Genomic DNA, 14374 nt, shown 5'->3' on the forward strand with positions numbered 1-14374 from the left:
TGGGGCAGTGGGAATCGATGCAGAGGCTGGGATATAAAAATAAATTGGACATCCAGGAAGAGCCTGAGCCCAGAACGCTAGGCAGCTGGGCATGTGCACTGAGCATCCTTACGGATTTCCCAGGCCAGCGGCCTCAACAAAGGGACGATTCTGAGAAAATCTGAACAGGTGGCAATGGGGGAGAGAGGGGATAAATAATTGCTGCATGGGGAGGGGGACTGATGTGGAGTTAGGCGGGCCATGGACTGAACGAATTATCATATGGGGGTTGGGGAGAGGCTGGAAGCGCCGACCCATCAGGAGGCAGCTGGGGCCAGATTGGCGTCACTATAAATTTGAGTGAATTCAAGCTGGCAAAGTGTGTGTGTTGCAGATGCGATGTTCAGAAATCAAGCGACCCTCCAACAAACACAATAGCAGTGCCAAACAGGTCTCAAGATTTGGGGGGAGGGAAGGAAAGATGAGATTGTGGGCTCTGATTCTGGGTGGGCCGTATGGCCCCCTTCCTGCCTGCCCCTGAAACCCCTTGATCTAAGGATGTCATGCCGGCAAGCAAAGGTTTCGTGTCCTCCCCTGGCATTTCAGCAAATGACGTTGAGTGATTGTGGGTGGGCAGGGGAGCAGGGACAGGGGTCTGCGTGTTGGGGACATGGGATGTTTTGGGGTGTGCGGCGGAGGGTCGCTGCTCCTTTAAGGGTGGAAGGAAAAGAGAGGGCCTGTGAACCAGGAAGTGGAACACGCTGTCCCCGTGGGAGCTGGGCCCTGGCAGAGGTGGAGGCGGTGCAGAGCGGATGCTGAAGCTGACTTCGCTTCCAAGGCCCCGCTAGGGGGGAAATCAGCCCTGTGGCAGCTACCCCCCGCTGGCTGCAGCTTCTCTCTGGGGCCTCCCTGGCGTGCTGAGCGGGGAGCCGAAGGATTCACACAGCAGGCTGCTAAATCCGGAGTCAGTGGCCTGAGGGTCCGCGCTATGATGGAGGCTACTAGGAGCCGCAGGTACTCAGTGCCTTAGGGCAGGGTGGGGCTCAACCTTTCCACGCTCCTGTCCCCCTTTCAGGAGGCTGGTTTGTCTTGTGCTCCCCCTCACTTAAAAACTACTTGCTTTCAAAATCAGACCTAAAAATACAGGAGCGGCACAGCCACTAGTTCTGAGAAATGGCCGATTTCTTCATGTTTACCATATAATTATAAAATAAATTGATCAGAATATAAATCTTGTACTTACATTTCAGTGTATGGTATACAGAGGAGTATAAACAAGTCATTGTCTATGAAATGTTAGTCTGTACTGACTTCACTAGTGCTTTTCATGTAGCCTGTTGTAAAACTAGGCAAATATCTAGATGTGTTGATTTACCCCCTGGAAGACCTGTGTGTACCCCTGGTTGAGAACTGCTGCCTTACAGAATCAGGCCTCATCTGTGGTGGCGCCTAGCTACTGCAAACTCTCCAGATTGAACGTTTTGGCTTGAGATTTCCCCCTTGGGCACAGTCCGGGCTAGGATGTGGAAGGTGCTGGCAAATATCTGTACAAAGGACTGTGTCTTTAGCATGCATAATCCAGGTTGAGATGGCAATTCTTAGCTGTTAACACATTAGCCCACACCTTTGAAATCCTAGTCTAGACAAAGCCTGGGGTCCATGTGTCTTCCCCCAGTTCCATTTTGCAATTGTGGGGGCGGGGATAAAAATTAACATTGTGTGGTCTTAAATCGTGACTAATCTCTCCCAGGCATACTGGGCCGTGCCTCATCCCGCTGGTCTCTTTGGAGTCCTGCTGGGTGAATTTTGATGGCTGTGCGGCTGGAGAGCCGACATCTCATTCGTGGGCTGTCAGGACAGCACCTATTTCCCTGTTTCATTTGTGGGTTTAGTCTCCGGGGCTAGGGGCTCTGTGGTATCCACAGCTATGGCACCTGCACTGCCCAAGAGTCCTGAGATTTTAGAGGCTTCCTTGGGGGCCTGGGAGCTCCCCCAGAAGCCATTCCCAGCACAAAACCTGCTTAGGGCCACATTTTCCCTCCTGTCCTCTGTGCGCACCACAGCAGCGTGGTCTAGTGGGTGGAACAGAGTGGACTTGGATTTCAGTGACTTGGTTTCTATGTATTACTAAAACCCTGCAAACAAGGCCTCTGCAGATTCTGTGGGTGCATTTCTGGGTTCTTATTTGTAAAGCAAATAAACCACTTGGCCCTGAATGTGGCCCCACAAGTGGAATATTTTTGTTATGCATTAGATCAGGGGTTCTCAAATTGGGGATCGGGACCCCTCAAGGGGTCGTGAGGTTATTACATGGAGGGTTGCAAGTTGTCAGCCTCCACCCCAAACCCTGCTTTGCCTCCAGCATTTATAATGGTGTTACATTAAAAACCCTTTTTTATATATTTATAAGGGGGGTCGCACTCAGAGGCTTGCTGTGTGAAAGGGGTCACCAGTACAAAAGTCTGCGAACCCCTGCATTAGACGTTCCGTGTGCCGTGTTTGCAATGTGAAGGTTGCCTCTAGGCTCCAGTAACTGCCCTGCTTGACCGTGGGTGCCATGCTCAGCGGCTCCCTGCTCCTACCTCCAAGCCAGTGTGGAAAACAGCCGTCCAGGGCTCTATGGAGTTCACTGTCTGCTGAAGTGTTGTGTGCCAGGCACCTGGTAGGGCATATCTCCTCAGCCCTGTCTTGGGGGTAGCTGAGGGGTAGGGGGTTGCTGTGTGTGACAAGAGCTGTCTACACAAAATGAATTTGCTTTTAATCTTTTGTGTTAGCTCGTGAGCTGCTGCTGCTCCTCTCCCTTATGCCACGGCTACAGGAAGTCACTGAGGCAAACGCAGTGGCTGGATTTTAAAAGGGGCTGCATGATTTAATGACCAATAATAGTTAGGGGACCTAGGAGAAGGCTAATCCAATAAGTGCTCCAGGGCAGAAGCCAACTGCAGCAGGTCAGGAAGGAATTCCTGCCCTTCCCCAGGCAGTGTTCTGCAATAGGCTAAGTCCGTCGTGGGATGTTTTCACCTTTCTCTGAAGCTTTTCTGGGAGATGGGAGATCTTTCTAGGCAGACCAGTGGTCTCATCTGTCTCCTGGGGTATCTTACTATCTCAGCTGGTACATGGAAGGAGACAAGGTGATTGGATCCACTATGGCAGGAGATGGGGTACTGGGCTAGACAACCCAGTGGTCTGATCTGGATGCTGGGTACCATACTAGATATACTAATTGTCTCCTTTGCACCCCTTTTATGGCCTGAGCCAATATATGGCAAATCCTATTTTTTCCTCACCTCTCCTGGCTGCTCTTGGGGTTTTATTGCATCGCCGGGGGGTCTTGGAATGTGCCCCATCAACATTGGATGTGTCCTTTGCAGGGCTGATGAGATGGAAGCTCCCCCAGCTCCCTGGCTGCAGAGGTTTGACAAGCCTTCCCGTCTCCTCCTCCACATGTTGACGTGTGGGGCGCTGGCTGCCTTCCGAGCCCTCCAGCGCATCTGGGCCTGCGACGCGCTGGGGCAGGCGTTCCATTGGCAGATCTTCACCGAGACCTTGTGTGCTGAAGAGCCCGTGCTGCGAGGGCCCGAGAGGACCCTCACCCTGTGAGTCGCTTATGTTGTCTATTTAGCAAACCCACAATAACTTCTCCTTCCAGCAGTTGCTTTGGCCCGTTAAGGGCCCAATCCTTCATGGTGCTGATTGCCCTTAATTCCCATTCAAGCCCATGGGACATGAGGCAGCTCAGTATCATTCAGGACCAGCCCTGGAGTGCCAAACCTCTTGCTCATGTACTGCACTGGGAGTGTGGGTTGAATAAAGAGGGCAGGCTTGGCCCTGAGTGTGGAGTAGAAGCAACGTGCTGGTCTGTATATTAATAATGCTTTGCACACAGGTGTCTGCATAACTAACTGCTGCAGTGCCCGTGGGAGGCAGGGGGGTTCCCTGTGTCACACGGGCGAAGGTGAGGCAGACAGACAGAAAGGGCCCAGTTCCAGAGCGGGGCCGTTTTGTGGTCAGAACGCTGGGGATCCTTCAGGTCAAGAGGGGGCCGAGACCAGATCGTTTTTTCTAGAAACGCTGTATCTGACCCTGTCAGACTCCTGGGCGGCCCATCTCTGTTCCTCTGCCTGCTCCTTTTCCCCGCAGCGGATGGTGAGTTAGGACTTCTGGAGGCAGCACCCGGCACCTGACCCTTTCCCTGGAGCAAATCTACAAGCGAATTTCATTCCTTCTTTTTTTATTATCCTCCCCCTCCTTCTGCCCCCTGCGCAGGAGACCAATACTGCTGCTACTTCCTGTGCTGTGCCAGAGAAATCTTTTCTCCTTGCTACACATGGTGCAGGGCAGCGTGCCAAAGGACTGCCTCAGCCAGCTGCTTCAGGCTACCAGGAAAGATCCCAGCCCAGACCTTTGGGTGCAGGCCCTGCGGGATCTACTTCAGAGGGGGCTGAGAGAAGAGAAGAGCTGTTGGACACCAGTTCCGCTGACAGACACGTGCCGGCAGCAGCTTAAAACTCTGTGCCAGAAGATTGTGGGTGGCACTCGGAGCAAACTGGACTTGGAAAGGAAATGGAGCTGGTTCATTCAAGAGCATCCAAGCCCTGAACTCTGGCTGGCTGGGGATGCCACCAACTCAGCATCTCAGCTTAGGAAGCGCAAGCAAGTAGCTGAGGAAAGTCTGGACTCCGAGGGGGAGAGGCAGAGGAAAAGGTCCCGGTTGGAAGAGGAGGAGTTAGACCTGGAACCTCTCGCAGGAGGCGCCTTTGTGAAAGGAGTTGGTGCTAGGGAGAATGAGATTGGTATAGAGGCATCCGGACATGGGTCCATTCACAGTCAAACCAGGGGGGCCAATGAAAATACCCAGCCGGACGCCATCATGGAGACAAGAGAGGCCAGTCAGGGTTCCCAGCAGGATGCAGCAGCAAAAGTCCCTGATTTTATGCAGGTACCAGCTAGTGTTTGAATTCCTTCTAAGTGAGTTATCTCAGTGCAAGTTCAGAACGCAGAACCCAGCCTTTCCGATATCCAAAGCAGTATGGCCAAGAGAGCTCCCTTTTCTCTCCTCTCTGCGCCTCGCCTGGTGACGCTGTATCCCCTGTCCGACGAACAGCAGCACTGAACAGCTGACCCTTGTCCTGTTCCATAAAGGCTACCAAAATTGGGCTTTGTGGAGCGACACGGGCAGTTGTGGGGCCTAGAGCCGAGGGCCTGCTCTTTGGGAATAAACAGTGTAGGTGTGAAAGGGATTATCTTGTAACTCCAGTTTCTCAGCCATTTTTCAGCAGCTGACTCTCTTTCCAGAGGTGGCTGCTACTAATGGCTGCCTTGAAGTGGAATAATGGCTACCATAGATATACCTCCTCCCACCCACAGATCCCAAAGGGCTCTGCTGACTGATTGCAAACTACTTGTGGCATTTTAGGGGTCCTGCTGCCCGTTACTGAAATGCAGCTGCTTCTGGGATGAAGCACAGCAGCCCTTTAACAGCACACAGCAACTTAACAGCACAATTCAGAACAGGAGAATGAAGGAAATGGCCCAGAGCACTGAGATTTAATTCTCTGCCTTCCCTTGTCCCATCCCAGAAACCAAAGGGGAAGTAAAATGGGCTGGGGAATTATCTGGCTGGCTTTGAGAATTTTGCCTCCCTCCTGAGGGTTTTGTTCTTTCTAGGCTTTAACTGTTTTTAAAATGTTTTTCCCAGATGCACCTGCCTAGACTGAAGATGCTGCTAGAGATGGAGTCCAATGTAAGTATTCGCATCTGCCTTCCCACTAGGAGCACTTGGTCTAAACCAGCTTGCACCAGGGGCTCCAGAAAGGGAATGCGTTTGATCCAAGGAGACAGGCTTTGCCGGAAGAGGTGGAGGGGGTGACCTGTACTGGGAAAAGGGCAGTCCTGCTGCTACATCAGGGGTGGGCAAACGTTTTGGCCTGAGGGCCACATTGGGGTTACAAAACTGTAGGGAAGGCTGTGCCTCCCCAGACAGCCTGGCCCCTGCCCCTATCCGCCCCCTCCCACTTCCCGCCCCCTGATTGCCCCCGTAAGAACTGCCAACCCATCCAACCCCCCCTGCTCCTCCAGCAGTTACCTGATTAACCCCTGACACCTGAGAATTGATTCCCTTTCTAAGTTTTCATCTTAGGCTGATGTTACTGCAGATGCTGCTCTTCTTCCTATGTGTGAAGTTGGACATCTTGTGGCTTTGCTGTGCTCTGAACCTGGGTCTGTCCCAACTTCTGTGTTAAGCAGCAGAGAATGGTTTCTTTTGAAACCAACTGGGGGAATGGGGATAGAACCTGTTATTCGAATGGCCTGTTTGATCTCCTGTTTCTCTTTAGCAAACAGATGGGACTGCCCCTCCTGAACTGCAGATCCTGAACGAATGCACCCCTGGCCAGGTGAGCTGGCAATGGTAACACGGGAAGGGATGCTGATTGCAGCCCGTATAAAAGTCATCCCAAGGGAACCAGCTTCTAATCCCTCTCCTTGTTCTTTGGTGCTTGGGAAATGTCCTGCTGCCGTCTGTAATGCTTGTATGGCCTCTCTTCCAGCTGGAGGGACTGTGCTCATTACTCCAGCTCTCAGAGCGTCCGGAACATGTCCTCGTACGTTTCTGCACCTGGCTGCTGGCTCTCACGCCCAAGCTCAGCTACACTAATGCCGCAGTGCTGACGGAGCAGCTCTTCCTCCAGCGGGTAGGTACCGATGGCCCCCAGAGACAGCGTCCTCCAGGATCCATTCTCCTGATTGATAGGGGAGAGAAGGGGTTGTATGTTGTGTTTCATGCTGGTGAATCCCTGGAGACTGAAGTCCTGCCTGTACAGAACAGGTGCAGCTCTGTGCAGTGATAGGGTAAACTTTCTCCCACTGGTTCTGTCAATATGGGCAGGAGAGAAGCTCAGGCTCCGTAACCTGTTCAGTGCTTGACCTCTCTAAGCCTTGAGCCAGCTCCCAAGGCCAGTGCTATGGATTTTGTACCATTGGCACCTGCTTACTAGGAACCGCGCTAAAAGACACCAGCTCACTGCTTGTGGGGTTACAGATAACAACCCCTTTTTGCGACTGCTGCCTTGGGCTGGAACCAACAACTTTCTGGTGAGCAGTGCTAGCGCTCATCCCCAATCTCCTGAGCCACCCAGGCCCACAGTTACAAAGGTATTGACGGCTGTAACTTGGGGGTCTGTGCTGAGTTGTGTTACTGCTGTTGACAGAACCATCCCGTAGGAACTATTCTTATAAACCAATTATTGAATGCTGCAAATTTACACAGCCCTTTGCTAAATCTTTTTAAACCTTATGGGTCCTGTCCCAGGGGCTTATAGCCTGAGATAGAGCCAAGAGCTGGAACTGGTGCTGAGCCCAGGGCAAGTGTGGGCACAGGAAGGATTCACAGCAGAAGTGGATTTGAAGGAGGAGGCAGTGAGACCGTCCTTGGTGGATAAGAAGAGGGTAAAGACTTTCAGACATGCCCCCCAATCCTGCAAAGAAGCATGTACATGCTAAACACATGCGTCAGACTTCGCCGACTCAGCGCCATCGGGAGCAACCTGATAGGCTCTGGTTGAAGAATGGGAAGGAGAGAGAAAGGGACAGAGAGAGCTGAAGAAGTCAAGAAGCCGAGACGATGGGTTGGAGTGTAAGGAGTAAGAGGAAGTGAGTGCAGATGGGGATGAGGTCACGTGCGGCCTTTGACATGAACCAAAGAGCATGAATATGTTCCAGTAAGAGCCAGAAAGCCCCTGAAAGGAATCACAAAAACACCAATGGTCCGTCTAGCCCAGTATCGTGTCTTCCAACAGTGGCTGGTGCCAGATGCTGGAGTGAATGGAAAGAACAAGGCAATTAGCGAGTGATCCATCCCCTGTCATCCAGTCCCAGCTTCTGGCACTCAGAGGCTTAGGGACACCCAGAGAATGAGGTTGCGTCCCTGACCACCTTAGCTAATAGCCATCAAAGGATCTATCCTCCATGAACTTACCTAGTTCTGTTTTGAACCCAGTTGTACTTTTGGCCATCGCAATGTCCCCTGGCAACGAGTTCCATAGGTTGACTCTGCGCTGTGTGAAGAAATACTTCCTTTTGTTTGTTTTAAACCTGTTGCCTATTCACTTCATTGGGTGACCCCTAGTTCTTGTGTTCTGTGAAGGGGTAAATAACACTTCCCTAGTCACCTTCTCCACACCAGTCATGATTTTATAGCCCTGTATCATATTGTCTGCCTCAGTTGTCTCTTTTCCAAGCTGAACGGTCCGTCTTTTTAATATCTCCTTATACAGAAATTATTCCATTCCCCTAATAATTTTTGTTGCCCTTCTATGTACTTTTTCCAATTCTAATATACACTTCTACCCTGATATAATGTGACCCGATGTAACATGAATTCGGATATAATACAGTAAAGCAGTGCTCCGGGGGTGGGGGGCTGCGTGCTCTGGCAGATCACAGCAAGTTCGATATAATGCAGTTTCACCTATAGCGTGGTAAGATTTTTTGGGCTCCCGAGGACAGCGTTATATCTGGGTAGAGGTGTATCTATTTTGAGAAGCAGCCACCAGAACAGCACATGGGTATTCAAAGTGTTGGCAAACCATGGGTCTATATAGTGGCATTATGATATTTACTGTCTTCTTATCTATTCCTTTCCGAATGATTCCCAACATTTGGCTAGTTTTTTTTCTTTTTTTTCCTGCTGCTGCATATTGAGTGGATGTTTTCAGAGGACTATCTGCAATGACTCCAAGATCTCTTTTCTGAGTGGTAACAGCTAATTTAGACCCCATCACTTTTTCTGTATAGTTGGGATTATGTTTTCCAATGTGCATTACTTTGCACTTATCAACTCTCAACTTCTTTTGCCATATTGTTGCCCAGTCATCCAGTGTTGTGAGATCCTTTTATAACTCTTTGCAGTCACTAGTGCAGATGATGTGGTCAGAGGAGTGCATGGGGTCTCCAGTAGGGGTGTCAAGCTTGGATCTGAGATCATTGCCCATGGCACTGGCTGGGTGTTGCTCTGTGAGCTCACTGGTTGCCAACAGTGCCAAAGGGCCCGAGCAGCAGAGAAAGGGACCTCGGCCTGGCTGGAGCAGAGTCTGTGCCCTGTGCCCAAGACATCCCCTAACTTTAGAGAATAGAGCAAAACATCACGGAATGGGTGCTGGTTCCTTTTATCTCCCTTCCCCTTCAGCAGGGGAGACTGTGCCCTTTCTAAATGGTATGCGCTAGACTTGGTAACATTCCCCCCATAGGCCCCTAAAACACCCGGGCTTCACTGACCGGCCCAGGGATGGAAAGGGTCCAGGCGACAGGGCCTGCATTTCCATGCTAAGCTGTATTTGTTCTGCATCTTCTTCCATGCCCTAGGTTCTCTCGCTGGCCCAACCGGCCTCCCGTCATCTCATGGCTGCGCTGACCTCATTCTGTTCCAAGTACGCTCGGCCAGTCTGCTGTGCTTTGCTCACTCCAGCCCTGCGGACCTTGGGGGCAGGTGAGTTCACAGCTCGTCCTACAGGGAGAAGGGCCCCTCTGTGGCCGGATGTATGTGGCATGCGGCCAACTTGCTCTCACTGCACCGGAGAGCTGCGTTACCTGATCTGTGGGTCACCAGTCATTGTCTTTTATGGTCGGAGACCACAGATCTGCTCCTGTTCGCCATCTCTGATGCAACCAGCCTGCTAAGTCACCTAAGAGTTGGGGCTCCTCAGTGCCCAGGAAAGCCCTGTCAAGCATTGACTGGCATCTCCTTTCAAATTACCCATGCAACAGGCACTGTGTATTCCGGAGTGAACGAAGCAGTCTGGTTGTGAGTGGTTGTTGGCGGCCCAGGGTGTGCGAATGCCTGAGAACTCCTGATCCAGACTGAGTGGGAGAAGGAGCCCCTGCCCCAGAACACCGATTCCAATGGATGAGCTCTGCCCTGGTGTAAGGTGGCACTACTCCAACCTGAGAGGAGCAGTGCCCTCTGACACCAGGCCCTGAGTGGCATGTCTGGAGTGAGACACAACAGCCCCTACCTGGACTCTTTGGATGTGAGACTCTCTCTGACCGGGACCGGTATCAGTTATTCTATCCATGTGGCCAGGGGGAAGCCAGACTCTCTCCAGCATGGCAGACAAGGCCTTTGCCCTGCAGCAGGTCAAGGAGCCAGGGCTGTGAGGACATGCCCAGTGTGCAGTGGTGGAGCTGACTGTGGGGGCGGGCGGAAGGGGATGGAATGTGATTGCTTGTGGCCAACGCTGCCATCTTGTCGTTGCAGGCCCTGAGCGGACAAAGCTAGTGTGCGAGCTGATAGAGGACAGCCTGGAGCCAGAGTACGTGAGGCTGGTACTCAGGTAAATGCTTATAGAAGGGGAGGAATTTCTACCCACTCTGTCCCCTCGCACAGGAATGACTAGGATATATCACATCACCCACTGGTTCAGACAGGCAGTCCTCGCTCACCCCAGACTGAGGGCCAGGTACTGTCCTGGATGCACACAATCCACTCCATTGCACACATGGAAACTGTGGGGCCAGCATGAGGGCCATATACCCTGGAGAATTCTGTGCGAGCAGAGGCAGGCAGTTAGCACTGATCTATTCCAAACAGTGCTCACAGTTCAGCCATGTCGCCTTCTGAGGCATAGACGACACTAGAAAGGGTTTGCTGGTCTAGCTAGTCCAGCAAACTGCCCCTAGTGCAGACATAGCTTCTACTGGCAAAAGAATTCCCTTATCGGCATAGCTTATACCAGGTCCTCTAACAAAGTAAGAGGTAAAACTCTGTCTGCACTAGTATAAACGTGTCACCATTATTCACACCCCTACCCAACGTTATTATACCAGCCAGAGTTTCTCTTGTAGCCCTGGCTTTATTCTCCTCTGCAGCCAGGTTCTTGAGATGCCATGGTCAGAGGAGCTTATCACTGTTGTGCAGACATTGCTGGGAAGGCAGGTGAGCAAACACATTCTCTCCTGATTTATTTAAATGACTCTTTTGAAAAACCTGTGTGTGAATTTAGTAGTGACGAAAGGTGCCGACTTGATGTCCTGGAGTCCTCTCTCCCCCCAGAGCAGGACTCCACCTTGACCCAAGCTACCACAGTTATTATCCACTGCCCATGCTACCATGTCTAGGCTGTGCAGCTTGAGATGGAGCATTGCATGCTGCAACCAGTAGTCTTCATGGGCAGTTCCTCCATATTACAGATGAGGGCAGCTGCAGTCTGTGTCCCTCCCATGCCGCCTTCAGGCACCTGGCAATTTCCCAGGGTATTTGGGTGCCCTTGCTGTTGGTGGGTGCTGACTGCTCTTTGGTTCAATTCATCCAGAACCTGCAGTGAGCCAGTCTAGGACACTTGGTGTCTGAGATGGCCCTTGTTCCTTATATTCTCCTTGCTCCATGTCCACATCTCTCTTTCAGGTGGAGCTGGCCCCTGAGCTCTTTAACCTCCTGGTCCTGAAACTATGCCGGCTGGCCCAGGAATTTGCCAAGTCAATGAATTACACCAAGCTGATGATGGCTGTGCTGACCATATACAGCAGCAACGTGAGTCCAGACTGAGAGCTGAGAGTCCCGGGGGAGGGTGAGTGGTGGGTGTCTTGCTTTTATGTGCACAGGGCCAAGAGGAAATTGCACAAACATGAGCTCCGCTTAGGGTGTCCATTGCGCCATCTCGTTGGTGAAAGGGATCTCAGTGTAAATACCTTTCAGTTGGATGGGATTTTCTTCTTCACTTTCTGTCTTAATTGACTGTACACCGCGCATCTGGAATTCCTGAGTTCTGATCCACCTGGAACTTGGAAAGAGTCACTTAAACCCTGATTTTTTCAAAGGAGCTGAGCACCCACAATTCAGCACCTCTGGAAAACCAGGCCCAGGGCCCAAAATGAGTCACCCTTCTGGACAATGGACTCAGTGGTTTAAGCACCAGGTTTAGAACTGCTGGAATGCCTGGAACCTCAGCAAGTAGATGCATTGAGTTCTATGCAGTGTATTCAGGCTGGGCCTTTTGGCTGAGACCTTTCTGAGCTCCTGCCTGCTGGAGGGGCATGGAAAGGACATATTGAAAAGTGGCCCCTGCTTTTGAATGTTGCCATTTTGGGGAGCTCTGCATCAGACACCAAGGGCCTCATTTTTCAGAGGCATTGAGTATTTCTTGGATGGAAGGTGCTGCAGAACAACACCCTCCACAGCTCCAATGGAAATCAGTGGGTGCTGCAGTTGCTCAGCACCTCTGAAAATCAGGCCCAGTGCATCTCGAGTTGGGCTCCCAATTCAGGCTATTAACACAGGGTAACGTAGCTCAGTGAAACTCGGTTGTTGATGAGAAAGAAACTAACTCTTACCAGCCACCGTTCCTTTGAATCAAAGCCAGAGAGGCCTAAACAGCTTCTTTTCCCTCTTCCTTCACAGATTACTGCAGCCCATCGGAGACATTTGTCTGGTGCTCTGGATCTCAACCACACAGCTCTCCGGAAATCTCTGCAGGTTGCCCTGGAACAAATGGCTCCCAGGTGAAATAACAAGTCCGTCCCCTACGTTCCACGGGAATGGGAGAGCTTCATGGTCACCTGCCCCAGCCGGGAACACCACAGGTTGCCCGGGAGGGCATGTGAGAAGACAGTTCTGAGCTCTTGCATTCCTAGTGTCGGTGTGATGGAAACGGGTGGAGATACCCTGAGATGCTGACATACGCGGGAGTGGAAACTGCACTGACGTCTTGCTTTAGCTATTACTCCATGTGTAAGTTTCCCTGTCCCTCAGCGTTTTTGAGTCCTTCTTTCTCTCTTTCTTCCTCCCAGGTGAAGTAGCTCATCCTAATGGAACAGAGTAGTATAAATGTCTGTCTGCCTTCTCAGACTCCAGCCACCAAGGGTCTGTGTATGGCCCTTCATACCACCAGTGACTGTGATGAGCCCCCTCTGGCACAGGAGAAGGACGGCTTCCAGAGCTAGAGTTAGAGCCAGCGTAATGGGGCCTTGGAGAACAGGTCGTGCCAAGTAACGTCAGACTGATGCCTGCAGAATATTCCTGAAACAGAGACATCTGTTGAGTGACTGTAACGGCCAAACCTGGATGCCCCTTCAACTAAAGATTCTGTGTATGGAAAATCCCACAGCTAAGGAAGATCTAAAATTCTAGGAGAACTCCCAGCGTAACTCTCCTTATTAATACTCCACCTGCTCCAGGTACCCCTGCGTTCCCACTTGGGCTGTTTTCTTGCATAAAAACCGTTCAGATATGGGGGTTCACTCTGTATTTTTGGATCTCCCAACGTGGAGGATTTTCCTGGCTAAGCTAGCTCAGAGTTGAGCGAACATCCTTTCTTTAGACCTAGTGAAACTAGTTTGGATTAAATAACTTCCTCTCCCTCAGAATGTGAACTGGACCTTCCTTGAGGTTCAAAGATGACTCGGCCTTTTCACTTTCCTTCCTGTGACTGCCTCCACATTCTCCTTGGAAGTGCCAAAATATCTGATGAGGCCGGACTACAAGCAAGTGGCACTAAGTCTCTTCTCATGAAACTTGCAGCCCAGTTTTGAAGGCAGATGGTTTTGGTAAGCTTGTGATCTCTGGGGTGTTTGTGACCTGGAGATGTTATTAGTTATCCCATAAGTACAGTTTATAAAGTGAGGAATTAAATGCTCGGGGCCGGTGTTCTGAAGTGTCCATTCCCCCACCGCCCTCCGGAAAGGACTTTAACCTGTGTTATCTCGGTAAAGGAGACACCTTGCCTCTGCGTGTCTTCGGGGTTCCATCTTGTCCCATGGGCTCACCTTTGGGTTCATTAAACATCCCAAGTGCTATTAATTGCTCACAAAAGCGTTTGTACCTATTGTGTCTGTCTAAAACCTGAAGGAAAATACATTTGTATTCTTTCTACTTGGGTGTATTGTCATTTTTCCTTTGTCAGAGCAGTACAATAAAACAGATCATTTCATAACCCACCCGTATTCCTGATGCTGTTTTCTCTGTGTTATATCTCTGGGCCTGAGCTTACCTAAGCCTGATGAGTCCTCCCTGAGCCGGCTTGCAGAGACAATTACCATTCAACCAGGGTTCAGCCATTCCGCAGGAGGACCCACCCAGGTGATCCCAAGGCAGGTATATAGGTTGCTAAGGAAAGCTGTCTCTGCGCGGTGTCACTACCTGGCTCAGAGCATTCCCCTTCCAAGTAGTTTTAACAAGCTGCCCTTGTTCCTGCTCTAGCCAGTGTCTCTTTCCACGCTCGCCGGCCTCAGCTGGTTGCCTAGTGATTGATGGGGAAAGGACCTGAAGAACTCTTGTGCGTAGCTCAAAAGCTTGTCTCACTTGGCAGAGAAGTTGGTCCAATAAAAGCTATTACCTCACCTGTCTTGTCTCTAATATCCTGGGCCCAATATGGCTATACCAACACTGCCCGACTCTGTCACTTTG

The 14374-nt window shown here is 51.1% G+C and overlaps 1 protein-coding gene across 3 annotated transcripts; it reads left to right on the forward strand.

Annotated features, from left to right (window-relative positions):
- The first annotated feature begins 824 nt into the window (after positions 1–824).
- FANCE (FA complementation group E) lies at positions 825–13903 on the forward strand. 3 transcript variants are annotated; one of them, XM_050953039.1, is made up of 12 exons: positions 825–993; positions 3351–3575; positions 4246–4918; positions 5678–5722; positions 6315–6374; positions 6528–6671; positions 9340–9463; positions 10232–10307; positions 10843–10909; positions 11378–11503; positions 12371–12700; positions 12817–13903. In XM_050953039.1, exons 1-11 carry the CDS (start codon positions 968–970, stop codon positions 12473–12475), a joined length of 1671 nt encoding a protein of 556 aa, XP_050808996.1. In that variant the 5' UTR covers positions 825–967; the 3' UTR covers positions 12476–12700; positions 12817–13903. The 3 variants fall into 3 exon arrangements, with proteins under 3 accessions (XP_050808996.1, XP_050808997.1, XP_050808998.1); XM_050953040.1 differs by having other exon boundaries at positions 12371–12471; positions 12760–13903; XM_050953041.1 differs by lacking the exon at positions 12817–13903 and having other exon boundaries at positions 11378–11551; positions 12381–12471.
- Positions 13904–14374: the final 471 nt, after the last annotated feature.

The sequence above is a fragment of the Gopherus flavomarginatus genome, chromosome 5 (genome assembly GCF_025201925.1).
Source record: "Gopherus flavomarginatus isolate rGopFla2 chromosome 5, rGopFla2.mat.asm, whole genome shotgun sequence".
NCBI lineage: Eukaryota > Metazoa > Chordata > Testudines > Testudinidae > Gopherus > Gopherus flavomarginatus.

Coding starts and splice junctions, on each gene's coding strand:
- FANCE (XM_050953039.1), top strand. CDS start 968: ATGATGGAGGCTACTAGGAGCCGCAG. Junction 6,375..6,527: donor ACGAATGCACCCCTGGCCAG/GTGAGCTGGCAA, acceptor CCTCTCTTCCAG/CTGGAGGGACTGTGCTCATT. Junction 10,308..10,842: donor TACGTGAGGCTGGTACTCAG/GTAAATGCTTAT, acceptor TCTCCTCTGCAG/CCAGGTTCTTGAGATGCCAT.